Source organism: Aplidium turbinatum, chromosome 4 (genome assembly GCF_918807975.1).
Source record: "Aplidium turbinatum chromosome 4, kaAplTurb1.1, whole genome shotgun sequence".
Lineage (NCBI taxonomy): Eukaryota > Metazoa > Chordata > Ascidiacea > Aplousobranchia > Polyclinidae > Aplidium > Aplidium turbinatum.
In genome coordinates this window covers 13,942,134-13,969,251 of record NC_137475.1, presented here as the reverse complement: position 1 = coordinate 13,969,251, position 27,118 = coordinate 13,942,134, and the positions used below count along the sequence as shown (strand labels likewise).

Sequence of the window (27,118 nt, the reverse complement as noted above, 5' to 3'; positions counted from 1 at the left end):
CGGGCAATAGGCAAAAAATGCGACTATAATTAGAGAACACCAAAAACTCAGCTACAAAGTCAAGTCTAGCTTAGACCTCACATATCCTGTCTTATTCCAAAGTCTATCCAGCCAGGATAACAGTGTAAAGTCAACATTTGGCTCAAACTTTTGCTTACAAGGCCGATATTATAACCATAACATTAACAGTGCCCTAGATTTTCTCATTACATAGCTCACTACTCACTGGCACAACATCCAACATAGCACAGTTGGCAGACTATGAAAAAGTCTTAAAGCCAAAATAATACAAAGAAAAGGCCAAAACAAGGAAAATATTAGACAAAAAAAAACAAATGGATATATTTACCTGTTTCTATCAAAAATAATAAAATTTACATATGTATTTTATAACTTGTAGTGGATTTTAATGAATTGTAGCAAAAATAATTCTGAAAGTAGCCCAAAAAATAGCAAGTTAGCCTATAAAAGTAGCGGATGAGTTTTGATCCGCCACATTACCAGTATTAAACAAGTATAGAACATGTATTGAACAATGTTGAATATGGTTTTATCTGGTAAGGTTACAATATTAGAGAAATATTGATTATTATGCATTTTGAAGAGTTTTAAAAAAAAAACTAATTCGCGGAATTTGGCTAATCTGGCAACCCCGCGATTGGAAGCAATTTTTAAATCGCTTCCAGCGATTAGTTAAAAGAAACGTAAATTGCGAAAACTTTGCGCTGCTTTTTTCCTTTCTTTCAAACTTGTTTCTTCTTATTGCAAAACCGAGAGCAACGGATGCAATACGAATCTTCGCTTCCGTTGGCTTCCAACTTTTTTAAAATTAAAACCGAGTTAAAATCATACGGGGGGCATGAGTTAAAAACCGTTCTAAATCGCATTTAGGTAAAGAAATTACGAAATCGTTTTACTGAAAAATATCAGCTTCTCTTTTTTCAATTTTGACAGGGGAAGCAATACTTCCCTTGCTTCCATTGAGGATACGCCCCTGAGTCTAATGTATAAAAAAAATCCGTATACGACTACTTCTGATTCATAAATGTACGTATACAATTTTTGTGAATTTATGAGATTTTACGAATAGGCTATCACAGAAAAGTTAAATCGATGTTTAGATGTAATAGCCTCTATAATATTATACATATATCAACATACTACAGTGACTGGGCGTGCTTTAAAATCTACAAAAATAGTCCAATGTTGGTTAGATGACTATTACCTACCACGTGTTGTCAGACCAGTATGGTAATAGGAGTTGGCTTCGGATGCAGATGTCACTGGTGAGGTTTGGGTGCTGCCAGGTGACCGGTAGGTATCGTGGTATAGCGTGTTTTGATGAGGAGTTGGCAATGATGTATATGAACCAGGACTCGACATTTCATCTGAACAGAAAGTAACAAAAACGTCTAGCAAGCTAAAAAGTACTGTTTCTAAATGAACCAACATACTTTACAATAAGCCTACCATATTTTCATCGCCTAAAAAGAGGACACATTTCGCCAGCAAGTAGAATTTTACGCTTGAGGAATCGTTTACATCATTTTAGATCATTGGAGTATAGGCCTACGCCGCAAAAGTTACCGAAAAAAAAACAAGAAAACAGATTGACTGAACGTTTAACTTATTTTTTCTCATTTTTAGTGCTTCCTTAATACAACCAATGATTTTATATTATTAAGAGTTAGCAAAAAGTGAAAAAAATGCTTAATTTTTAAACAGTTTCAGTCAGACAGCCATGATCGCAAAAATCTGCAAAATGTGACAAACCAGGCACGATCTCCAGGTAGCTAAGCCTTAACTTTTTTTCAACAAAGAATGGTCAGCCTTAACGAAATTATTAAATTACTTGCAAGAAATATGATTCAAACAGTACGCTGCACATAACCGTTAAGATGCTAAAAACGGCGTGAACTAAAAAGCTGTTTCTTTCCTTGCAACGCAGTAGGCCAATCCATGCCACGATTTCTTTTGCTGCAGGTTAGGTGTTATACCCATTGCACTTATAGACATTCGTTTCGATTTGTTTCAAGTAACAAATGAATCAAACTGAGTTGCTAATCAACAATGTCTACAAGCGTTGTAGCCTATCAATATAAAACGTATGTAGGTAAAAGAACAATTTTTTGTGAAAGTGTAAGCATGGCTTTTAAAATGTTGTTTAATGTTTTACAGTGAACTAGGCAATGAACGTTCAACAACAGTTCCATGAAATTCGCCAATTTCTTGTAGAATTAATAAATCAGCATGTTACAGTGGTAGCCTAGCCTATACAAAAATGTTTAGAAAACAAATAGCCTACAAGCTGTCGCTGAAACGTCATCAAGCAATATAATCCCGTTGAAAAATATAAGCAAGAAAACCCAAACTGTCAAAAAAGAGGACATTTCAGCATTTTTTAGTGTCCTCGGAGGACAGTTCATTTTTCTTGCAAAAAGAGGACAAATTCTCTTAAAAGAGGACGTATGGTAGCCCTACTTTACAACAGTTGTAGTAGCCTAATGCAAAAATAACGTTTTAAACGGCTTTTTTGTTTTCATATGTTGGACTTGTAGTAAATCTAGCCGGTTGTATCCGTTTTTTTTTTAATTAGCTTATAACAGGGATGGCGAACCACTGACTCACGGGTCACGAAGACTCGTTGCAGATTTTCAGTAACCCACTTGTCTTTTTAAAAACGACAAAATGTAATCAAACATTTCAGCAATGAATAGTTTTTTTATTAAATATAATAAAACCCCACTTTATTGTACCGGTAACCTAGTTCCGTACCAAATCGCCATATTGCAGTATGACCCAACTAAGGCGGTAGTAGTGCACCATGATCATGGCAAGTGACTAGGTATTTACTTGTAACGTAATAAAGCTGTTGCACTCTTGATTGTTAGCACATTATTTTGATTGTCTGCAGCCTACCCTTAGGTAAACTACTAATACTACACACAGTGATTGCATGCAGTCTGGGTGGCCCAGGGAGTATTTTGGACCCGGGCCTGAGATGATTTTAGGGGCTCGTAACCTTTCTAAGGGGTCCGGAATTTGATAAACCACCACATGTTCTTTGGATAAAGTACTTTTTTCTTAAAAGTGACATGATTTCGGGCCCAAGGATTTCATTGCTAGCCCACCGGGCACAAATTATTCTCTCAACGGCCCTGATTGCCTGTCTCTTGGCTGTTTCGGACTACTTCAATCTAGAAATAAAATTGATCTAAAACCGACATAGATGGTTGTGATTTTCATGCTTTTGAAACCCATGATAAAAATATAATTTCTACAAAGTGGATCTCTCTGCTAACTTTGTTTGAAACCATGAAAGGATTTGCAGTATCTTTGTTAGCGTTGTTGTATTCTTCATATTTATGAAAATCTTTATTTTCTCAAATGAATCTTATGCAATCAAGCATTCTCAGCTCAAATATGAATCCTGCATGGGTGAAGCTAAAACTACGCATAACCAGGGAAGAACAATGAGACTTGCAGAGAAGATGCAGCAGCAAGTTTCACCTGACTATTAAAATACAATTCAATGTATGACCCAAGTTTGTTGTTTTAAGAATTAAGATCTCTTTTGCGATCCATGCAATAAAAATGATTTGCCATCTCTGGCCTGTAGCCTATTCCCATACCGTAATTCTTTGCTTTAGCCTACATCCTATAAACTTTAGACGGTTATTTTGTCACAAACTTACTATCTGAATCTGAATCAGTGGTTTTCTTCCTTCTTGACCTGTTTCCTCCTCTTGGACATCTTTGACCATCTTGTTGCCGTCTCGCAAGCTTTTTCATCTGTAAAAGGAAAAGAGGTATAGCCTATCTAAATAGAAAATATGCATTTTATAGACATAGAGAATAAAAAAATTCTCAGTCAGCACGACTTCAATTTATACCACCGAAAAAATTCAAGTTCATAAACCGCATTTGTCACAGATATGCTGATAAGTTGAAAAAGGGTCAAGCATAAGCTATGGGCTACAGTGCAATAGTTCGTTCTGAAAGAGCATGTTAAACAAACATGAATTGTGACTTTTCAAGTAGCCTATGTATTTTGATTAAAAGCGTAGATCACACATAGCAACATCAAAGCATACTATAATATCTTTACATCAGCGTAATAGCTATGTAAAAGATGTAGGCCACAGTAGGTTAAGCTTAGCTAAAAATCGCTTATAGCAACAAAAGATTTTAAAGCTAGAACTCTTCTTTCAAATTTTTTCCAGCTAACACCCCATCATCATATAATCGCTCATTAGCCTGGTCAATTTAAATCACGAAATAGCTGGTCGACACCAAAACTGAGATTTAGTTCCGGCACCGTCACTGCCACGATGGTGGAAACAGCAGAGCCCCTGGGACTGGGAAAGAAGGTTCATATGAAGAATTCAATACCAATGCAATGAAATTACCTTTGCTCTTTGATTCTGAAACCAAACTTGAACTACTCTTGCGCTCAAACCCGTCTCAGCTGCTAAAGTTTCTCTCACCTGAAATTAGAGGTGGTCAGAAACTTAAATATCCTTGCTTCACCATGTTAAAATATATAAAAATGACAACGAAATTGCAAACGGAAACTGCAATGAAACATTTAGATTATTTTACACCACAGATCCGTATCATGTTATTGAATTTCAATAAAATTGATTTTAATTATGATGTAACATAACTTATGATCAACAAAACAACAACGTTGTGTGCAAAGTAGCTACGATTGGAAACACAGTCTATGTTAAACGTTCAACCGAGGTTGAAAGTTCAGAAGATGCAGATGGTTTGAACTCTCAAACTTTAGACGCCTTGAATTCATAACTCATGATGCATTAGCAAAACTTGAAGGAATGTTTTGTCGACGTTGTTTTTAATCTTTCAAAACGCAAAGGTAGCCAATAGCAATCAAGTAGCATAATCACTGACAGTGTACATCCCACATCTTATTTTGAAATAGAGTAATTGACAATTGTACGCCTAAGGATGTTGTGTCACGTGTACTGTGCAGTTAAATGTTCTTAATTGGGAAAACCTAAAGAGTATGAACAAAGAAGCACCTTTGCCGCCACAACACCACTTAACACCCCAAATTACTTGCATGGGCATCTGCTAAATAAACTACTTTCATATCAAGAACCGGGTTAAAAGCGTTTGCAATAAATAAACGTAAACGTTTACAAAAGCCCGCTTTATGCTGATAGCGTGCGAGGCTCCTTCACGACAGGGACTGGGAGGGGAAATGAATTTAACGCAAACTAAAAAACTTGCAAGAATAAGAAGTCAAACACTATATTAGTAACTATGTGTTAAAATGCTATAAATTGTGTTTTAAGAACCAGAACAACAAAGGAAATTACCGGACCGCGCCAAAATGGCAGCAATCAAATCACTGGTATATTTTTTCATATATTTGTTGATGCAGTCAGCGATCTGGATTAAAAATAGTTTAATTAGTAAGTTTGTCGACACAGATCGCGTGTCAGTTGTATTTGAACTGCATGGGACCTGGCAACTTGCGCGCACTCGTGTTATTTGTGAACTCAGTCTCCCAGTTTTTTAATCTCAGTTTCATGCTAAAAATAGGTTTTAAAAGAAAAAATACAAATGTTTATCAATGATTGTCACGCGAAAAGAAAAATTCTAATGAAACAAAAAACAGAAAACATCTCCCTTGTCACGCAAAGCACAAATTAAATCATTGATTAATTAAAACCGTAAATAGCTTATTTACTTTTCGACAAGGTTTTTGAGAAACTTCGAAGGAAGCTTTGAACTTTCGACGCTGAGCTGTGGTTAGAATTGTTCGTGGTCTTTTGGCGCGTTTTCCGTCCATCGATGGCGTCATCATAGACAAAGAGGGAGATGGATTACTTCCATGAGGGTGACCTATCGAGAGTTCACATATCGTTCAGAATGAAAATTTTGCTTCTTGTAGGCTAATCGAGTTGTAAAAGCAACAAATGGCCATAAATTTTGACCATGGCATTGGCGTAGGCTATGATAGAAAAGACTAGCTTTTCATGAAAAATTATGTAACAATGCAAAGCTTGTTTACGGTCCACGTGACCAGATTTGTTTGCCCACAAAATAGATTTCTGCAAAACTTTATAGTCATGTTTAATGCTTGCTATCTAGGATGCTTATTTGTATGCGCATGTAAGATAAATCAAAAGGAGTTGGTCTACTAATTGATAGGCCCACAATGGAATTATGAAATTTGGCCACTTCTGCCTTTACTGCACACTCATGAGGCTACACATTCTCAAATAAAAAGGAAAAGCAATAAATAAAAAAACAACGCAGAATTTCCTCAGCCTTACATGTTATGTGAATTCTTATGACAGTACTTAGAGCAAGATTTGCAAAGAAGTAGCCTATAGTAGGCCTAGGCCTACTGTAATATCAACCTAATACTTTTATTCGTCACATCAAGGTGTAATATACACGTGGTAGGTAGGCTATATACACTAGAACTGAAATATTATATATTGTAGCCTGTGCCGATAATTAAAACAGGGCCTAAAAGAAAAGTGAAAAACAGGGATATCTAAAGAAGGGGATACGAAGGCTTTTATTACGTCTGACAATAGAAGGGCTTTTGTTTATCGTAAATAATCTGTGTTTATCGTAAAATGACAATTGGCACCGATAGTAGTTTAATAAATTTTGTTATGATAACTTGCATTGCGCTATTAGCATCAGGCCTGGATATTCACAGCATGGTCATGGTTGTTTGTTAATTCAACTACCCATATACTAGCTTTACATCTAGCCTACTGCGAAGGCTTTGTTGAAAAAAAACAGCTTACTGGTAACTTTTCAACTGTCTTTGTAAGCAAGTATTCTTTAAATATGCTCTACGTAACATTTGCTAACTGTCTCCTGTAGCTCACTGTACCAGCTGCACTACAAAACTTTCTACGATTTTAAAAAGAACCACATGTTTAAAGCACTACAAACTACCGCCCTGGTAGTGTCACGAGAATAAGGCAATCGCTGCGAGCCTTCATATCCCCTTCTCTAGATATCCCTGGTGAAAAACGTTCAGAATTATTTCAACGTTTTATCGATTCTTTTGCATAGCTAACCTGCAGGTCCCATGTAATTGGTGAAATGACCCAACCCAGACATGTGGATGGACTGGTGAGAAAATACCTCATCGTCGCTCCTTTCTGTAAACAGCAATACTTATTACAATTCGTGTTTTGATGAGAGTTATTTTGAGAAATCACATCATTACTCTTTTGGCGTGTTCCCCTGCAGACACATGGCGAGAAGTTATCGGCCGAGTGACCATTTTAGGCCATTTTCAAAGAAGGCAGAAGAAATGCGACAAGACATGCACTCCGGTCAGCAACTCAGCTGATAAATCTACGAACAGACTTATCCTTGACGAGAGTCTCTTTCACCATTAGTTGAAAATTGATGGATTTAGAACAACAAGACGAACTAATGCAGTTCTTCAGCAAAATTAGTTGAATTCGAGCTACCAAAAACCATAAGTTACAAAGCTTAGTCTAAAATTGTTCTTATGACGAATAAAACCACCACCCCACAACGTTTCAGTGATTGCTTTTATATAGCAGGGTGAAAAATTTCGGCTTTTTGTTTAAAATAAAGACAAACGTTTCATCAGATCGTGATTTGGATTCCTGTCACCGTCGCAGTTGTGACAAATTCCGATGTAGATGGAGCAGAACAGTTTTAGTGTTTTATAAATATCTTCAAAAATCGTGCAACAAATTGTTTACTGCACTGGTTTATTTCAAAATTTATTATTATTTATTTGCAGCGTCTTAAAAGGACATTGCTTAACAATGCCAAATATCAACAAAAGTTCACAATCCGAGCAAGCTGCACGCATAAGCAACCGTGGATGTCAAATAAAGGAAAAGTGATTGGATAATTTTAACCCTCTCATTTTGCCACAAAGCAACTTTCATTTGAGTAAGTTGATGGCAATCGTTTTAAACTCAATATCGGTTTAAGACCAGAAAAATTTAAACTGCAGCTAGAAAAGGGATATTTTCTATAACTTTGGAAATAAGTGTTTTCATCTATCTAACAACAGATATAACACGCTGATTCAAAACATGCTTGTGTTTTATTGCAGATACATCAAGCCCCTTTCGTAACAAGAATCCTTTAGACTTAGAGAGCGCGTTTGTGTCACTTCAATTTTCAATAATTTTGAAGTAGGTTGAGGGAAGTTTTTCAGCTGCTCTGTCGGTCAATTCAATACTAGTCATTAGTCAAGGCAGTTGCGAAACTAAAGGAGATTTGCTGATATGCATTTCAAGCGCTTAAATTAACTGGACACCAATGTATGCTTACCCGAATCTGACCCTGAATCATCATCATGACAATGACGTGGTTTCGATTTGACGTCATCATTGAAATCTTTACACGCCTTGCAATGGATTTGATTGGTGGAGCTGTCCATGACGCAGTGATCACCTGACTGAACAAGCCAATACCATTGACATTATATTGTGACCAATCATTGCAAATTGCTTACACATTGATAAAACAACTTTTTGTCGGAGAGTGACACTTTATGGGAAATATTTGAAAGATAAAATATTGCAAAAATGCACTAAAAAAGAAGCTAAAACTACAAAACATTCACTTTGTCACCTCAAAAGCCCCCAACTTATGTCCGAAACAAGTCAAGCACTCATACACTGTTAGAAAGACGACGATTCCTTACCGCAAACTCAATCCTTTTCAAAAAGTTACAATCTAGTCAGCACAAAAACTTAGTGCGGCAGTGACGTAAAGACATGGCGCAGTTTAGCATTTGGTTTGATTTTGAATTTTTCACATTTATTATGTGAACTAAAGTATATAGAAAACCATTGGTAAACACCTGCAGCTGTTGTTGGCAAATATCGCACACAAAACAAGAAAGATGAAAAGTCTGGCCAGCCATCTTTTGCATGAGTTCGTTGCATGAGATAATTCTAGAACAACGCCGGCATTGTTGTAACCTGTAAGACAAAGCAATGGATTGCTAAATATCAAGACGTACTCACTTCACAAAGCAAACCATTGTATAGCTCACCTTTTCACAATTTAACGACCTTAACCTCACAGAAAAAGACATGTTCAACGAAGTAGCTTAATATTTAAAAAGTATATTAATATTTTTTAACTTGCAAAACTAGTTCTATGTGCAAATATGCTTTTTTCAACACGTCTTGACCCTGACTGCTATATTGTCAGCAGTGGTGACGTAATTTCGCACTTTCACCAAATAGCACTTTTGCCAAAATTGTTGATGGTACCAATCAAGTTTCTAAGTTCCCTAACCGCACTTTGCACTATCAATTATAAAAAAAAAAACATATTTGTTTATCATTATAAACCCTTGAATTATTTGAAGCAGTCCTTCACATATTCGTCTAGTTCAAAACTTCCACATGCTTTGGAGTGCTATACTGAGATAGTTTACATAAGAGCGATCCCAAAGAGAAAAGAAAATTGCTTCAAAATTGGGTTATTTACACTCCATGTAAATATGTTATACTTGGCGTTTTAATGCGCACAACTTTTAAATTGTTTAACTTGAAAAAAGTCTATTTGCATTCTAACTAGAAACTAAACGTTACATTAAACTATGTATAGTTATTAGAAATTTTCAAAAGAGATGCTAAAAAGTTTAACTCCACACTGTAAACGAAAAAGGCTCGAAAAAGAACCTATAAGGGAGCTACTGCGAATGGGGTTCTTTTTAAGAAAAGAACCCTTTAGGGGGTTCTTGAAAGAACCTATAAGGGAGCTACTGCGAATGGGGTTCTTTTTAAGAAAAGAACCTTTTAGGGGGTTCTTGAAAGAACCTATAAGGGAGCTACTGCGAATGGGGTTCTTTTTAAGAAAAGAACCCTTTAGGGGTTCTTGAAAGAACCTATAAGGGAGCTACTGCGAATGGGGTTCTTTTTAAGAAAAGAACCCTTTAGGGGGTTCTTGAAAGAACCAATACAGGGTTCTTTCAATAACCCCCAACGGGTTTTTTTCTTAAAAAGAACCTTTTTGAGGTACTATTATGAACCTTCTGAACGTTCGATAAAATACCTTTCAGGTTTTTTTCTTATTTAGTACCTTTTTGAGGTACTATTATGAACCTTTGATAAAGTACCTTTCAGGTTTTTTTTTTATTTAGTACCTTTTTGAGGTACTATTCTGAACCTTCTGAACGTTCGATAAAATACCTTTCAGAGTTTTTTTCTTATTTAGTACCTTTTTGAGGTACTATTCTGAACCTTCTGAACGTTCGATAAAATATCTTTCAGGGTTTTTTTCTTATTTAGTACCTTTTTGAGGTACTATTATGAACTCTCGATAAAATACCTTTTAGGTTTTTTCTTATTTAGTACCTTTTTGAGGTATTATTATGAACCTTCTGAAGGTTCGATAAAATACCTTTCACGGTTTTTTTCGTATTTAATACTTTTTTGAGGTACCAACCTTCCTATGGTTCCAATAGACACCTTTAGATAAACTTACAGTGCTATAACTGATGCTTAAGGTTTTATTGAAAAAGACGGTTACAAAGCAAATACCTTCACAAAACACGATTATCAAGAAATCGTGTTTTGTAGAAATGAACAAGTGTAAAGAAAACGAAAAACAATGAAGCATCGTTATTCTTTACATATAGGACGATAAAAAAATACAGACCACAACAACTACAAAAATTATATAGGATGATCGATAGCTTTTAAAGAGCGCAGAAAACGTACTTGCAACAACGAGATACCGGTACACGTTTTCTGATCTCCTAAATACCTTCCGAGCATCCTGTATAATCACTGCCCATTACAATTTATTTACAAAACGCAATACCTTGCTTGTTACCTCCACATCTAAATGTAAAATGTGGGTAGAGAAAAAAGACTAGGTATGCTTAATGGATTTGGGGTACTGGATGTTAAACACCCAATAAGTACTCATCAGCACGGCCACAGCATCCACTAAATTATCCATGCCAATTACTTGACACCCGTCAACCATGACAGTGAAGCCATCTTCTTCTTCAAACTGTATAACCGGATATGTTGATTCTGGATTCTATAACAAACAATGAGCATATTATATATCAACTCGATGGCCAGCACAAGTGCGGGCATTGAGCAACATTTACTTCACCAAACAAATAGCCTACAATGGGTGGGAGACACACAACCAAGAGCCTTTTACTTGGTATCACATTTAGCGATTATCAATCAAGTGCGATGGCTCGCCATGCAGGACATCAGTAATGTTCTTAATCAACTTTTACATTCTTAATTAGCTTAATTATAACCACCAATTTCCGTAACAAAGCATGCATTGAAAATTGATGCTTATAGCATTGGTTGTGATGTAGCCATGATAACTCTCATGAAAGAGTGACGGTACCGTGAGTATAGCCAGCTTGGATTAAACTAGTTCTTCTCTAAAAAATGATCTATTATTATCTATTAATTAATAGTTGCTATACATACTGTACGAACTACAAATTAGGGAGCGTTCAACGTCAACCGGTAACTGGGGAGGGTACCTGAAAGTTGATATTGGAGGAGGGGGTGAAAAGCTGGGTGACGTCAATTGTAAACCCTTCTCCTCAAGCAAAAAAAGATAGTTTAAACTTAACTTGATATAATGAGAATGCAAGTTTAGTTATGTTACCTGTTAAGTTCAGAATGTCCGCCGGCAATTTCTGCTTTTTAACGTCCTGATAAAAACGGTGGTGGCTAGTTTCTGAGAGCAGTTCAACACAATCTTTTTGCACCAGACTGTTCATTTCTTCGATCATCTGCAAAGACAAAAACCTCAAATTAACCTTCACATACATCCACGATTTCTGTCACTATATAGGATATATTAAAACTCATAGTATAAACACAGGGTCAGTTGGATAATAATCCTTAAAGGCGAAATATATTTGTCAATTAATCAGGCTTCTGTGTTTATACTGTGAGTTTACTGCACTGAGCTAACAAGTTCCAGCAGCGATCGCCTGATAGTTGTCGCCTGATATATCTGATGTCAGCTAGATCCCAGTCACCTTACTAACCAGTACGTCACACTGGCTTTAGTCTTTAAATAGTGCCGTATATATATAAAAATGAACGTAATGTTCAACATACCCAAACAGCGGTTCCCAACGACAGATATTTCGCTTGCAGATCCGCAACCGACATTTCGTTCCCATTGTGCAAACACGTGGATCGAGTGCACAACATTCGGTCGCGAATCAAGCCGTTGTTGCGACAGCTCTCCCCCTTCGCCATCTCCCCTCTCAATTGTTTCAAATGACGCTCAATGTTGAAAGCATCTTCTACCTCGCCAACCAACTGTAAAACACAAGAATTAGCACGCACACAACCATAGATACAAAATTTGCAGTAATAAGGTTTATAGTAGAGTAGACATTGACAGTTGACGGTATCCAGATGCGACGGTTTCTGAAGACAATATTATAAATTATAAATAGAAACAGAGGATTAACTGTTGTTTTACAAAGTATAAAGTTGTTGTTATTGTATAAAGAAGACCACGTTGCGTAATCACAAAACAACAGACGAGAACATTAATCTGACGTGAGAGGATCCTTAGAATACAAACTTTTAACCAGTATATCGCCAAAGTACGACATAATTAATAATATAAAGAACAGTATCTTACCAACTAATTGTAGCATACAGATCTTCACGAGTTGATTTCTGCACTTCGATAGTTGGCATAATTACTGATACTATCTTATATATGCAGCAGCAGATGTCTTGACTCTATGTCTATACACTAATCTAACTATCGTAAACTGTGAAATGCGTTGTAGTCACCACATACACTGGCTTGACCGGTAAACTGGTCTGACCCGTAAACGTACGATAACTAGTAGAAATTACGTCAAGAGACGCACAAATGCTTCCTTCAGCTTACGAAAACGAAAAAAAAGTTTTCTAAACGACGACTTCAAGCTTGACTGAACAGCGACACAAAACGATAAAAACACAAGGTTGTTTTGATAATTTTACGTTAGTTTTTTGTTTCGCCTACTTGTGTTCCTTTATTTCGTCATGCGTTCTTTATTGTTTTGCACTCTCTTGCACTGATCGCCAAAAGAAAAAAGGATTCGTAATTGGCAAATCGGTTTGTATTGCATTCGTTCTAAAATTGCTTATTTCAATATTTCATAATTTCAAAGACAGTCACAAATCGAAAGCTCAAAAGTTACAGCGCAAGTGAAATTGTCTAACACGCACATTAAAGTAGCCTAAATTAATGCACATCAAGCATATTAAAAGCACAAACAAAAACCAAATCAAAAATCGTGTGTCGTTTCATCTCATTTTACAAATGTTGTAGACTATGTTTTAATCATCATCATCATTCGTTCAGTCAATTGGAATTGTCGGTCACGCAATATGCCTTCTCTCTTCACAGCTGTACAGTTTTGCGTTTATCAAACCTCACTGCATCAATATCGGATTGCCCATGCACAAACTGTACAGTCTTGCCTTTACCAAAATGTAATGCACCAATATCAGAATCAACATATCCGGTTATACAGTTTGAAGAAGAAGATGGCTTCACTGTCATGGTTGACGGGTGTCAAGTAATTGGCATGGATAATTTAGTGGATGCTGTGGCCGTGCTGTTGAGTACTTACAGGGTGTTTAACATCCAGTACCCCAAATCCACTAAGCATACCTTGTCTTTTTTCTCTATCCACATTTTACATTTAGATGTGGAGGTAACAAGCAAGGTATTGCGTTTTGTGAATAAATTGTAATGGGCAGTGATTATACAGGATGCTCGGAAGATTTTTAGGAGATCAGAAAACGTGTACCGGTATCTCGTTGTTACAAGCATGTTTTCTGTGCTCTTTAAACGGTATCGATCATCCTATGTAATTTTTGTAGTTGTTGTGGTCTGTATTTTTTTATCGTCCTATGTAAAGAATAAAGATGCTTCATCGTTTTTCGTTTTCTAAGGTTGGTACCTCAAAAAGGTATTAAATAAGAAAAAAATCCTGAAAGGTATTTTATCGAACGTTCGGAAGGTTCATAATAGTACCTCAAAAAGGTATTAAATAAGAAAAAACCTGAAAGGTATTTTATCGAATGTTCATAATAGTACCTCAAAAAGTTATTGAAAGAACCCTGTATTGGTTCTTTCAAGAACCCCCAAAGGTTTTTTTTTCTTAAAAAGAACCCCCATTCCCAGTAGCTCCCTAATAGGTTCTTTTTCGAGCCTTCTTCCTTTACAGTGTTGTTGCTAAAAGAATCTCAAAAAAAGGTTAAAAAAAAACGTTTCGAAAAGAACCTTTCTGCAGGGTTCTTTTCGAAACAAGTTCCGAAAAAGAACCCTAGGCTTAGGGTTCTTTTGGCAAGCAAAGGGTTCTTTTTGCAATAAAGAACCTTGGTTGTTAAAAGAACCCTAAGCCTAGGGTTTTTCTCGAAAAAAGAACCCTAAACGAACCTTTTTCGAAACAAGTTCCGAAAAAGAACCCTAGACTTAGGGTTCTTTTGGCAAGCAAAGGGTTCTTTTTGCAATAAAGAACCTTTTTTGTTAAAAGAACCCTAAGCCTAGGGTTTTTCTCGAAAAAAGAACCCTAAACAAACCTTTTTCGAAACAAGTTCCGAAAAAGAACCCTAGGCTTAGGGTTCTTTTGGCAAGCAAAGGGTTCTTTTTGCAATAAAGAACCTTTGTTGTTAAAAGAACCCTAAACCTAGGGTTTTTCTCGAAAAAAGAACCCTAAACGAACCTTTTTCGAAACAAGTTCCGAAAAAGAACCCTAGGCTTAGGGTTCTTTTGGCAAGCAAAGGGTTCTTTTTGCAATAAAGAACCTTTTTTGTTAAAAGAACCCTAAGCCTAGGGTTTTTCTTGAAAAAAGAACCCTAAAAGAACCCTAAACGAACCTTTTTCATTTACAGTGCATGTATCAAAAGCAAGCTCCAACAATGATCACAAGAAGTTATACAGAATAATGTGAAGGCAAATGTAGACTGTTGAATTTATAAAGCTAAAATTGATGTAGGCTACAATATCTAGATTTCCTCGCTTCGCATGATTTCTGCAATTTTGTCAAATAATTCTGGAAATCGACGTGTCGTAGGTGAAAGCGTCTGGCAACAAAGTTTAATCAAACAGAGCTGCTTTTCAAAGCTTTTAAGAATTTCAAGGTTATTGTAAAACTAACAGACATGTTGTATTTTTCTGCAAAAAATGCAAGAAACGTTGAAATCATAGCTGACCATCAGTGCTCAGGAAGGCTTAATTCTTAACTGAGACCAATTGATGAGTAAACGACTTTTTATTTATCGATTAACATGTCATGAATCAAAGAATTTAAATTTAAAGTGCAATGAAGGCAACAGTTGACATTTCAAGATGGTCAGTGTTTCATATTATTGTTAGCTGATTGGATTCATAATTTGTTATCAGTTTGAAAAGGAAGCGGTGGTACGTGCCCTCTTTGATATCGTGATTGTAAATTCAAGCAGCGAGAAAATGTTTAAATACTTCTGGGAACTTAATTCTTGCGACTTAAAATTGAAAAGTTCTCAAGTGCAGAAAGAAACATTTATGCAAACTGTACCACTAAAGTTGAAGTGAACGAAGAAACAGCAAAGTTTCAACGTCAAAAGTTTACTATTTCACTAATGTAAAATTTGCATGTAATCAAAATAGATATTTCAAAATCACGCCGTTATTATTTGAAGTACCAGGCCGATTTATAACACGACCATTCGTGACAAACTAATGGAGCAACAAATCCATATTTAAATGCATTTTTAAATGCACTTCCGATGCAATTTACAAAGTGCAACACTTTTTAAAAAAAGCAACAAGATTTTACAGTTTGTTAAAGAAGTTAATAGTTCATTTCCAAACTGGGCTACTGTTATAAACATAAACTCAACGCAAACGCAAGCAATGTATCGCCATGTATGTGCACTGTACAGTTATGCATGAAGAGAGCGCAACACAGAGCGTTTAGAAATGATATTTCATGATTGTTACATTTATAACAAATTCGTAAGCAGAAGTGTTTTTATGAGCTTCTTAAACTTTTTGTCCTTGTGAACTCGATTAAATTCCAAAAAATAAACAATTATTTGTATTTCGCATATGTAGGGACTTTTATAGTTTGTGTATGTCCGTAAAACTGGCCGATTAACAAATGATAGTTTTAAGTTAAATGAAAACTCTTTTTTTATTTATTTCACTTTTGTTAAGCAAACCAAGTTTCCAAAAAACTAGGAAGTAGCCACGTTGGTGGTCAGTGTTGTTGTAACGGTACATATGTATAGTATTCCATAATATGGTATGCCTTGTCTATAGGCGAATGCACGAAGAAACCACTTTTGAACTTAATTTGGTAATACAAAATAATAACAGTTTTTACCAAATAACAAACAACTAATAAATGTGTTATTGAATAAGAAAAACGTTTTAAACATAACTTTTTCATGTGTGCAAAAATTGAGACTTATTAAGGCGTTATATTAAAGGTATCCGCTAGATGGTAGCAAAGACTTTAATTTAAAATCAGCCTTTCAGATCTCTTGCTAATGCATTGCTTGCTTTTATGAATATTAGACAAATAGAGACAGACGCACGAATACGTTTGAGTTACAATTAATATTTCTCACACTGTGTGCCGCGACGCGGAACTTTTTAAAGTTTTAAAAAATATTTTGTTCGTTTTACAAATAGGCATGCAGGCAAGCCTTCCAGACTTAAATACATACCATTTATTAAATTAGAAAACAGATAACATTATGGTATTTACCTATTGCCTTGTCGATGCAGAAAAAGTGATTACACTATGAGCAATGAAATTTTTATAGCAACTTTGTTTGGTAGTATAGTGTATGTGCGGCGAATTGTTTCTTTAGTGCGCCGCAAGCTGAAAAGGTTTGAGCTACATAGCTCAGTTGTTCTCAAAAAATAATCTAAAATCACATTAACAACGCTATACTATCCATTCTAGAAGATTTGATTCGGATGCCTTGCTGCACTAAAGACTAAACTTAATCAAACGTAACCTAGCTTATACATAGTACTGCGGTTCAAAATATCAGAAACAGAAATTCAGCTTTTAGATTCTTTAACGGCCACTAAACAAAACTGCAATAAAATATAGATTAATGGATTTCATAAAAGTAAATTGGTTTTAGGTTAAGTACAAATCAAAACTCATAACATTTCAGAACTAACACACAGATCGCTCCTGGCAGCACTTCAGAGGAACGCCAATAACAATAATAACAATGCTTGTTTTTATATAACGCTATATCCATGGCTGAATGCGTTGCTCCTCAGCGCTTTATAAAGCAGACAGAGTCAACGCTACAACGAAGATTGACGTCACTTTTCGTTGCAGTTGTTGTTTGATTTTACAATTTTAAGAATTTAAATAAAATTTGCAAACATTATCTCTGAGAAGGAAGATGCGTTCTTTATAAGTGAACAAAAACGTATATGTGACATAGCACTCTTCATCATAGCAATAACAAATAGAACTGCTGGAGTTGATTTAAACAATACTCATAGAAACACAATGAAAATTAAATATGGTTGAACGGAATCCTTGCGATACGTTCTCAGTCTTTTTTTTCTTTTTTTTTTTTTTGAAAAATCCCGATTTCGGGATAAAATCCTTCAAAGTGGAAATCATTGAATTGATTACAAGAAAACAAAAGAAATGAAAAAGCAATTAATAAACCATCAGTGGTTTATGCTTTGCTGAAATTCAGATCAATTGAAACGTTATGGGAGATCAAACAATTTTAATATTTAATTGAGTTTTGCAAATACTATAGAAAGGTTCGTGGCCTCGGGTTCCAATGTCGAATAAGAATGCAAATGTTTTGTTTTCTAATGATAGAAGGACTTCTGTAGACGTTAATGAGACAGAAAATGCGGTTAAAGAAACAGAAAAGTAAAAGATATCTTCGTGGTCTCTTGAGTCTGTATCAGACGTTTTGTAGAAAACAATCTTCTAATAAACAAATTATTGATAATTCACCGTGCCGTGTGGTTAATGACAAGAATGGGTGAAATACAGCCAACATCCGCATAGCGAAACAATTTCAAACTTCTTCAAAGATAAACTTCATAATAAAATCTTGTCAAATTTGTGTTAAAAACAGTAACTTAAATTTTGCAAAGACATATGCAGTAGTGCATGCCCTGTGTGGCCTTATAAAAATTATCCACACCTGTGTTGAGACTTGTTGTAATGAATTTTTTTTTTTTCTTGAGTGAATGATGCGCCTTGCCTACTGACGACATGACCCAAATTTATACATTACAATTACATAATTATTCTTGTCAGGAAATGACAAATCTGTTATTTCTTCTTCCAAAAAATGACAAGCGTACTTACACAAAGAATTTGTAGTGATGACAAAACACTTTTGATCGATTGAGCAAAGACCCTTGGCTCAATTCCCAGGTATGACGAAATGCATATGTTATTATAGATAGAGAGTTTGTTGTCTCACCACTAAGCTAGACTTGTCGCTAAAAATACAACTTTAGGCTGCTTTTTCAAACCGTTTCTATAAAGTTTGGCAGTTGAAGTCGAATTTTCCCAACAAAATTAGACAGGTACAGTATGGTTGTAGCAAATATGCGACCAAATTTAGCTAATTTTTCGCACGCAAAAAGAAACTATTAAAAGAGTGAATTACTCACAGAAACTGGTTTAAAAAGCACCAACTGACGAATGCACTCTTGGGTTCTTCACGACATGACATGCAGACCAAAAGAGCAATAACCGAAACATTAAATTTTGTTTCAAGTGTCGATAAACCAATTAATCAACATTCATTGATGTCATTAATCTTAAAATAACTTCGACAACTAACTTTGCATTTGCATCCTTCGTATTAATGCCGACTTCCGCTATTGTCGCTATTTAATTAACCACGCATTTTAAAGAAGCTTCAAAACTAGAAAGTGTATATTTACAAACTATACACAGTTGCTTCCTTTTTGTAACGGTAAGAAGCATGTGTTTTTAATCACGAAGCAAAAATATTTCAATCTATGAAGTGCAAGATCATCTCAAATTAAAAAAAATACATAACAATAAGTGTTCATGCTCTCTTTAAAATTAGATGATATTCAACTCAGGAGGGGGTGCTATGGTCATTAGAAAAGAAGAAGAACAGAACAAGAAAAACATTTAAAGTATGATCTTCTTCTTCTGGCTTTATTCCCACTTCAAGTGGGGTCGTCGTTGTTTAAAATATGATGTTATTGGTAGTTAAACATTTGAGACATTGTAAGAGTTTTCCACTTTTTTACTCTACTGAGCTGGCAGCCATTATGTTTCAGTGTGTTGTGGCTGGTACTCCAATCTTTATGTTTTCAGATTTAGCGCATTCAAGATTACATTAATTAACCTGCGCATAAACGTAGCTTGAAATACAAAGATTATTCAGAAAAATTGGTCAAAAGATGTACAAGTACGTCTAGCAGTTACAGGACTTCACCTTTAACGTCTAGATTTTCTTAAGAACAATCCTTTGCAGACAACCATTATTAGAGGATTAGTCGTCACAGGCTCACAAATAAAGAATTTTTAAATGCTGCTCTCGACTTCTATTGGCACGCGGATTTCGTGTTGATGTTCCCGGGTTAATTCTTACAACGTGTAATTAACTTAAAGTGTGCCTATACTGAAACATAAAGTGCCAGGTACAATTCAACGCAGTTGACTTTAACCATGACACCCTGACCTTTCTTTAAAGACAAAGGTCACCCAACTAAAAATATTATATATTTTGAAAGCACTAAATTGCTCATAGTTTGTATTATCACCAATGCTTTGTTAAAAACTAGGTTTACCTTATTCTAAGCTATATTTTTCACTGTACATATACATTTACTTTATATCTGGTCTAAAGAAGTGTGCATGAATTATATCATCAGTCAACAAGAGCTAACAAGTGCAATTGACAACACTAATTACATTACTACTCATGGAATAAGATAATTGTTTGCATCCCATGCGAAGAAACAAGGCGTAAAGATTGAATTAAAAACAGGTCGTTTACTTGCGAAAGTATTGCTAGCAACTCAGCCCCAATGTCTGTATATTTCTTATTTCAAAACTTGAGATGGTGCTTGGCAGTAAAAGGCTACTGGCCGGAAGACAATATCTCCGGTGAGCCAAGCATTTTTATACTATTTTATTCGTTGTAAAATATGTTTTGGTGGTAGTGGTATCAAAGAGTAACCCTTTACAATTCAGTAGATTTTAAGATAAAAATTAATATTTTATCTCGAAAACATCCTTAAGGCGGATAGAAGCGAAAGCCGGCCAAGGATAAAGAAAAACAGCGCAGTTGTTTTTAAGCTACTAGACAACAAGGACCTGGCTTTCAACAAATCACATTTTGCATAATTTAAAGTGATTGATATGCTGTAGGATGGTGAGCGGTTGGACATGGCGGCCGGTTCCGATGTTGGCTGGAAGCATTACAAAACTTTCACCGCAATTCGTTGCAATGTTTAAGTTAGATCGCTCGTCCCTCGGTTAGGTTTTAATTATTTAGCTGTTTGTAGCAGTACGCCTGTTGAAAAAGCTGAGTACATTCAAATCATGAATTATGTAGAAAAACGACAAGAATTGATAGTTAAACACAAAAGAAATCTGCTCGATTAAAAAGATAATGTTGTGTTGGCGCAACTGTTGCTGTACAGCAACTTTTTTACAAGATCTTATAATGTTTCAACGTCAAACAACACAAAAGTGATGTGATAATTAGAAGTTTATCAAATAAATATCAAAATCGCTAATTTTCACACAATTCTCAAGAAACAAGAAGTTGAAAAAGCAACAATTGAGGCAGGTTAGTTTGTGGACGACACTATGGCAAAATATTGTCGACTTGAGCGTCAACTTGAACGTGATGTTGAGCGTCAAACGAGAATGATGCTGCGAATATCAAAACTAACCAAAAACACATTGTATTCACTCGTGAAAACTTTAAGATTTTAACTTCTTTGAGTTGCAAATTTTAACAAGGTTATGGTAGAAATAACGTTATTTTAGTTGGAAAATGATAATCATTTTAATTTTTTAAGAAAACAATGTCATTGGCTCAGCAAATTGTTCTACTGACAATTTGAGAGAAATTTATCGCTAGCAGCATTGAAAAATTTTTTTTTTGCGGCAACAGTTAATCCGTCCAAGTTTATTTTTAGAAAGCAAATAAGGCTAAATGAATTAACGACAACACGTCTGCATACATAAAATATTACAAACACTAAAATGGTATTCGATATTCCTGCGATCTAACGTTGTCTTAAATATTCTCCCATTCTCCAATGGTGTGTAACCAACCTTTCCTAAAACATGTATTTGTTTATCCTTACCGTATTGTAAGTAAACAAAGAAGATTTTACCTAAACATTTTAGTATAGCAAACTATTTATAACCTTAAGTTATTTACAGATAAAATAGGTGTAAATTTAAAAGATAAAAACATTAAACAGAAAAAATGTGTGACACCAGCACTTCATCATTAATCCATTCATCTTCCCCTTTTTGCGTTTTATTTTGTAGGCTATATCGAAGAGTCGAAGTTCAAAGAGAAGTGTAAGTCAAAACTTCCTTGAAACTATTTATGTGGCATCTGCAATGATTTCACATTGAATTGGTCTTGTCAAATTTTGAACAGGTGCGACATTTTTGAAAAAAGAAATGCTACACTGCTTTATTTAAAAACATGAATCCTGCAATAACAGCGTTCTGTTTCAAGTTAAGTTTTAACTTTGCGTTGGTTGCACTCATACGTTAACACCCATTCGTATTTCTAAGATGTGGGTTGACAAGTTAAAGTCTTGTGTTTGCATGGTTTGTAAAAGTCAGTGAAAGTTATTTCCTGTGAGCAAAAGTCCGTTTCTTCACTCCTAAACCTTCATTGTGGCAGAGTCAGGTAAACATTTGACAACCGATAAAAAATCTTGGATCTTATTTCCAAAACATCTGACGCTCAAATTTTGAGGCAAAATTTTGGTATAAAATAGTTTAATCGTGTAGTTGGTGGCAACAACGCAAAAATGTTAAGATACCAAAAGCATGTAGTAAATAAACGAGTTATAAACACACTGGTTTGAGTGCCACTCACATGTAGAGATTGTCCTAGTCACTGCTGGTCAGGAAAAACAATGTTAAAACTGTTAAGGTGACACATTGTGTTAAAATTTCAGTTCTTGTAGCCCCTTCAGCTATGGCAGTAACTTTCACTGAACTCTAACATAAGAAAAAAAGCAGTGCAAAGGAAGAAAAATTCGGCTGGAAACGCTAAAACGCAGATATAGCGATTAGAACAGAACATTAATGTCACAACAAGGCACGGGGAAAGATAAGAATCACAGGAACCTGTATGTCGGCTGATGCTTTGCCACAACGTAAACAGCAGACACGCATCCACCTGTCACCTAACACTAACCCTAGGTTTTGTTTATGATTTCATATTTGTTTAATTACTTTCGCGCTTGTTTGAAATTGTTTGTCAAATTGTGCAAACCGATAGGCCTACCCGAAACAGGATATGCCAAAGGAAAACAAATTAGTTGTTTGACATAAGTTTCAGACATCTGCACTTCAGGAAGCAAGTTGGAATTCTGCAAAATATATGCTGCCATTTCAAAATTAACAGCTAAATTTTGCGAAAGGTCATAAAAATGTACTACTTTCACAACAAATCCAGATATATTATTCTTTGTTTTGCAAAATTGTTGTAAGTCAATCTTCGAAGCCGCAATTGCAATAATTTAGTTTCGGGAAAACATGGCGTGATCAGCACAAAAAGATTTCAAAATGGCCGTTCAAAGCACTAACTGACAGCAGAGATGACGTCAGGCCAGCAAACAAGTCCTAAACAAATAGTGAAAAACTGTGCTCAGGCTGATGAATAAGAGACCAAAGCAAATAGTACAGCGGCATCTTTGATCAAGTAGAGTTGTAAATCAAGCTATGTGAATTTTATGCAGCACACAAAAGGTATGTCATTCTCTATAAGACAAGACATGAATTTTTACCGACAAAAGACCTATCATACAAAAGCTTGAATGTTAACAGTCCATAAGTACACAAGGATTTTGCCACAGGTTGCATAAGGCAAATAACCGCATTTGTCTTACAATTTTTACAGCAAGTCACAAATGAAAAAGTATACTTAAAATACTGTATTTTTGGACCTGTCTGTCTCAATTTGTTTAACCACCCGCTACAGTATATCAGTAATAGCAGCAGACTACATATACAAAGACTTGAGAAAGGGTTCCACTATTGTGCACAACAGTGGATGTCACAAGTGTGTCACTGAAGAGAATAAAATTTTATTGGATTTATAAAGTGGTTTTGTTATTGTATCCTATATACCAAACTTTCAATTCTATCATCATTTCATACGTACTAAGATAGTAGAAGCAGCAAAAGTTTTGAATAAAATTCCACAAAAAAGTAGTATTAGTCTTGGTGGCAATACAAAATTATCAATCAAATCGCAATAAAATCTCGATGTGGAGAAGAGAAAACAGAGCTACACGGAATACGGCCACAACTATACGATGTTTGCAAGAACATAAAACACTGCGAGATTTATGTTTGAGTCAATATTTGCAGCTAAACAGTAGCCGCTGCCACAAAAGCCTGTGTGATAATGCTGATGCTGACATCAAAGAAAAGCCTACCGCTTCGTTTATTCCATATCGTTGGCAGTAAAAAGATGAGGAAGTATTGCAACCATGGTGTTGGACATTTGTCACAACAGACGTAAGAAAATATGTTTGTCTGGATGTTTTTAGCTAGACATTATGTCTGCCGTAGGCTAATCGCAATTTGACATTATTTGAACTGAGCACACTTTAATACCTATTGACCGGCGCCCGGCCAGTTGTGTTGGCGCAATGTTTATGACAACGATTCACAGTAATAATTCTGACAAGATTCATTATTCTCTCATAATCTTAACACAATCTTTTGCTTGAAATATTACAACAGTCGCTGCTACAGTGCTACATTGACATGTAGCCTACGTGACGGACAGGACTAGAAACGAAGTAGCCTACGTGGTCACCACATTGTTGGAATGAGTTATCGCTGTTCATGGATATATAAAAAACTGTTTACATTCAATAATAATCTCAGGCGAATGTAACACTAAACTATAAAAAAATAGAAAGCAAGCAGTTTTTAGTATTTTTGCAAAATCCGCAGTCTCGAAGTTTTTTCGTCTTTGGTTATTCAGTTACTCAAACTATACGTTAAATATTTTCAGTTAATCTTTCACACAAAGAAGCGTTTGTGTGCCCGAGGCTTTTTCTAATGCGTTGTCTGAATATTCATTTTCATGCAACGTCTCAGAAGAATCTTGTAAATACCATGGCTTACAATCCACTGCTCTCTAAAGGAATAAAAGAGTTAAATTTGATATGACTGAATGTTGAAAACAAAAAAAAACTATGATGTTGCTTGTTTAGACTGAAAAACCTGAATGGATTTTGTCAGATATCACGAAACGCTGAGGACCTTGTTATAGCAAATAGACTAGTACTACAGTGGTTCAAAAAAGAATTCCCAGAATACACTGGTGAACAACATCCACTAGTTTAACAACTGGTTCACTGGCTTTATCCACTGGTTCTAAACTGGAAGAAGATATGTGAGAAAAAAACATTTCCTGCCGAATAAAGTAAATGAAAACAAATTATTGCAGTTGTGCACCTATGGTCTCGTTTGGCAGCGGAAACTTGTCTTTTGTTTGAGCTGGTCACAACCGCATCGCGACAACCTTTGAAAAGGTAAAATCTTTTTTAAAGATGCCGTTGCTGAACCAACAGCGATTTTATAAACTTCTTGAAAATTGTTGCTACACAACTTGCATGAATGGAAGTGAGCTACAAATTTTGTCTTCAAAGCACACTTCAACAAGGATAAATAGCAAGCACATCAACAGATCGTCTGTTGCTGTTAAATAAACAGCTTTGTCCTTTTTATCACACTGTGCAGACACACAGAGATACCATTGCTTGCGGAGCTAAACACTCTGCTAATTGCTTTTCCTTTTTATTGTTATCACACCTCAGAGTCCCAAAGGGTTTCATTGACACGAAATATATATTTCTGAATCTGTGGGTCATTTGCTAATAGGTTGAACTTCGCTTTACATCAAGTGAATGAAAATCTGATAATGGACATATTCAACAAAAGACAAGTTCGAACTAAAGCTGGGAATTTTCCATGTTTTTAACACTTTCCAACATTGTCGGAAAAAAGTGCAAAGGCGAACACAAATACAAGGGAGTGGTTTGTAAAACGATATTCTTTCAACCTTCATTCACAAAAGAGTGTGCCAATGGTGATAGAAGTGCAGGTTTATGCTTTATGATTATTTTTAAAGTGCACGGACAGGTATTGCATATTTTAACAACTAGTCTCTTGCTTTCCTAATTTGTCAATATCAGAAGAAAATAAAACCAAGGTATCTTTTAGCAAGTTTTGATGGTCAATGTCAATACTTTTTGCTTCCAAAAAATGTTTATGATGCAATACGAATAATCACTAACTTGCGTTATTTAATAATGTGCAGTTTCCTGTGGTAAATGAAAAAGTAGAATCAGTTAATTTTGCTAAACAAACACGTTTCGAATTAATATTACAAGTCGAAATGACTACGCGAAAAACTCCACGATACTATAGCTGACTTGGAGAACAGAGTAAAATTAATCTTTTGTTGATTTGAAATCAAATGCACAGAAAATAAAGTGGGGCTGTTTGAAATAAAAGTAATGTCTATCAAAAGTTTCAGATATTTCGTTTTAACTCGTCGCATTGTGAATTCAATTTCATTATTTGCCAATTTGAAAATCCGTCACCAATTTTTCAAGCGCTGGGGTGTTCAGCACAAAAAGTTTCGAAATAGCTCGTTTTGACACAAAGTTCATTATCTGCATTTCGATTTGTTTCAAATTGATTTATTTAAAAAGCATTCTTTTCGTTTTGTCAAAAACACTGCTCTTAATAATCTAAAAGATTGTTCATGCAAATTGAAAATAAAGTGTAGTGATGTGCACCAAACAAAAAAACCTCCATAGCGCAGACTCAAGTTCACTTCATATATTGTGCATCCACGAAGTGTCACTCGTCAGAAGCTACATTTGCTTTTAATCCATAATAGCAATGACTTAAGAAAGATTTGCTTAAAGGATTGAAGATAAGTATGAGCAATGTAACACATGAAGACGGTAATGGATAGCTTGAAAGCTTTAATTCTGACAATACGGAAGTTTCTTATCCGACTTAATACGCAAATAATGTTTTGTGTGGAGAGAAGTTCTGTTTTGCCAAGGCAATGCCAAATGTATCAAACCATGACCCACTAGAACACGGCCAAATATGTTGCTATTTGAGGAAATTTCTAAGAGTCTGAATTGTTACAATCCTAGCTGTGACAAACCTGTCATCTTCCCATTTCCAGAAGTAAGTAAAATAAGCAGTATTTGCACCTAGACATATGTTTGGCTTATTTAATGGGAGATTAGGTATGTACGTTGAGCACAGTTTACACAATAATAATGTAATATGTAAGACTTTCCAACTGCATCCTGGAGGTAGTCTCATCATACAGTCGTTAGGTTTTTTGTACAGCAGGATCTTTCGGTAAAACACATATTTTACTTGCAAAATTAATCTTGGCGAAAAACAAAACAAACTAAAATTTAAATTGGCACATCAAATGAACATCTTACAACATAGAATCCACAAAAAATTCTTAACATTTCAAATGGAACATGCAATTGCACCAAACGATGCTACCTCCAGGATGCAGTTGAAAAGTCTTACATATTAAATTGTTATTGTGTAAACTGTGCTCAACGTACATACCTAATCTCCGGTTAAACAAGCCAAACATATGTCTAGGTGCAAATACTGCTTATTTTACTTACTTCTGGAAATGGGAAGATAACAGGTTTTTCATAGCTAGGGTTGTAACAATTCAGACTCTTAGAAATTTCCTCAATTAGCAACATATTTGGCCGTGTTCTAGTGGGTCATGATCAAACGTTTCAAAAAACTGATTTTAGATTTCGTAAGCTTTATGGAAGTAGC

The 27,118-nt window shown here is 35.4% G+C and overlaps 2 protein-coding genes across 2 annotated transcripts in view; both read right to left on the bottom strand.

Annotated features, from left to right (window-relative positions):
- The window catches only part of LOC145769345 (LIM homeobox transcription factor 1-alpha-like), a 41,791-nt gene that overhangs the window by 2,291 nt on the left and 12,382 nt on the right, over window positions 1–27,118 (bottom strand). Inside the window, exons 3-9 of the mRNA XM_082580955.1 lie at window positions 8,858–8,978; window positions 8,323–8,449; window positions 7,077–7,160; window positions 5,720–5,874; window positions 4,410–4,487; window positions 3,696–3,792; window positions 1,230–1,388 (exon numbers count right to left, since the gene is read on the bottom strand). Coding sequence (XP_082437081.1) covers window positions 1,230–1,388; window positions 3,696–3,792; window positions 4,410–4,487; window positions 5,720–5,874; window positions 7,077–7,160; window positions 8,323–8,449; window positions 8,858–8,978 — 821 coding nt within the window. The remainder of the gene's footprint in view (window positions 1–1,229; window positions 1,389–3,695; window positions 3,793–4,409; window positions 4,488–5,719; window positions 5,875–7,076; window positions 7,161–8,322; window positions 8,450–8,857; window positions 8,979–27,118) is intronic.
- Window positions 10,937–12,857, bottom strand: LOC145768120 (uncharacterized). Its single transcript, XM_082579591.1, has 4 exons — window positions 12,658–12,857; window positions 12,120–12,326; window positions 11,659–11,785; window positions 10,937–11,058 (listed from the first exon to the last, which is right to left on the bottom strand). Exons 2-4 carry the CDS (start codon window positions 12,261–12,263, stop codon window positions 11,024–11,026), a joined length of 306 nt encoding a protein of 101 aa, XP_082435717.1. The 5' UTR covers window positions 12,264–12,326; window positions 12,658–12,857; the 3' UTR covers window positions 10,937–11,023.

Excerpts from the sequence above, each read along its gene's own strand:
- LOC145768120 (XM_082579591.1), bottom strand. The coding sequence starts at position 12,263 with ATGGCGAAGGGGGAGAGCTGTCGCAACAACGGCTTGATTCGCGACCGA. Across the intron at positions 11,786-12,119 it reads CGTTGGGAACCGCTGTTTGG|ATGATCGAAGAAATGAACAG; the intron begins GTATGTTGAACA and ends TTGTCTTTGCAG. Across the intron at positions 11,059-11,658 it reads GGACATTCTGAACTTAACAG|AATCCAGAATCAACATATCC; the intron begins GTAACATAACTA and ends TGTTTGTTATAG.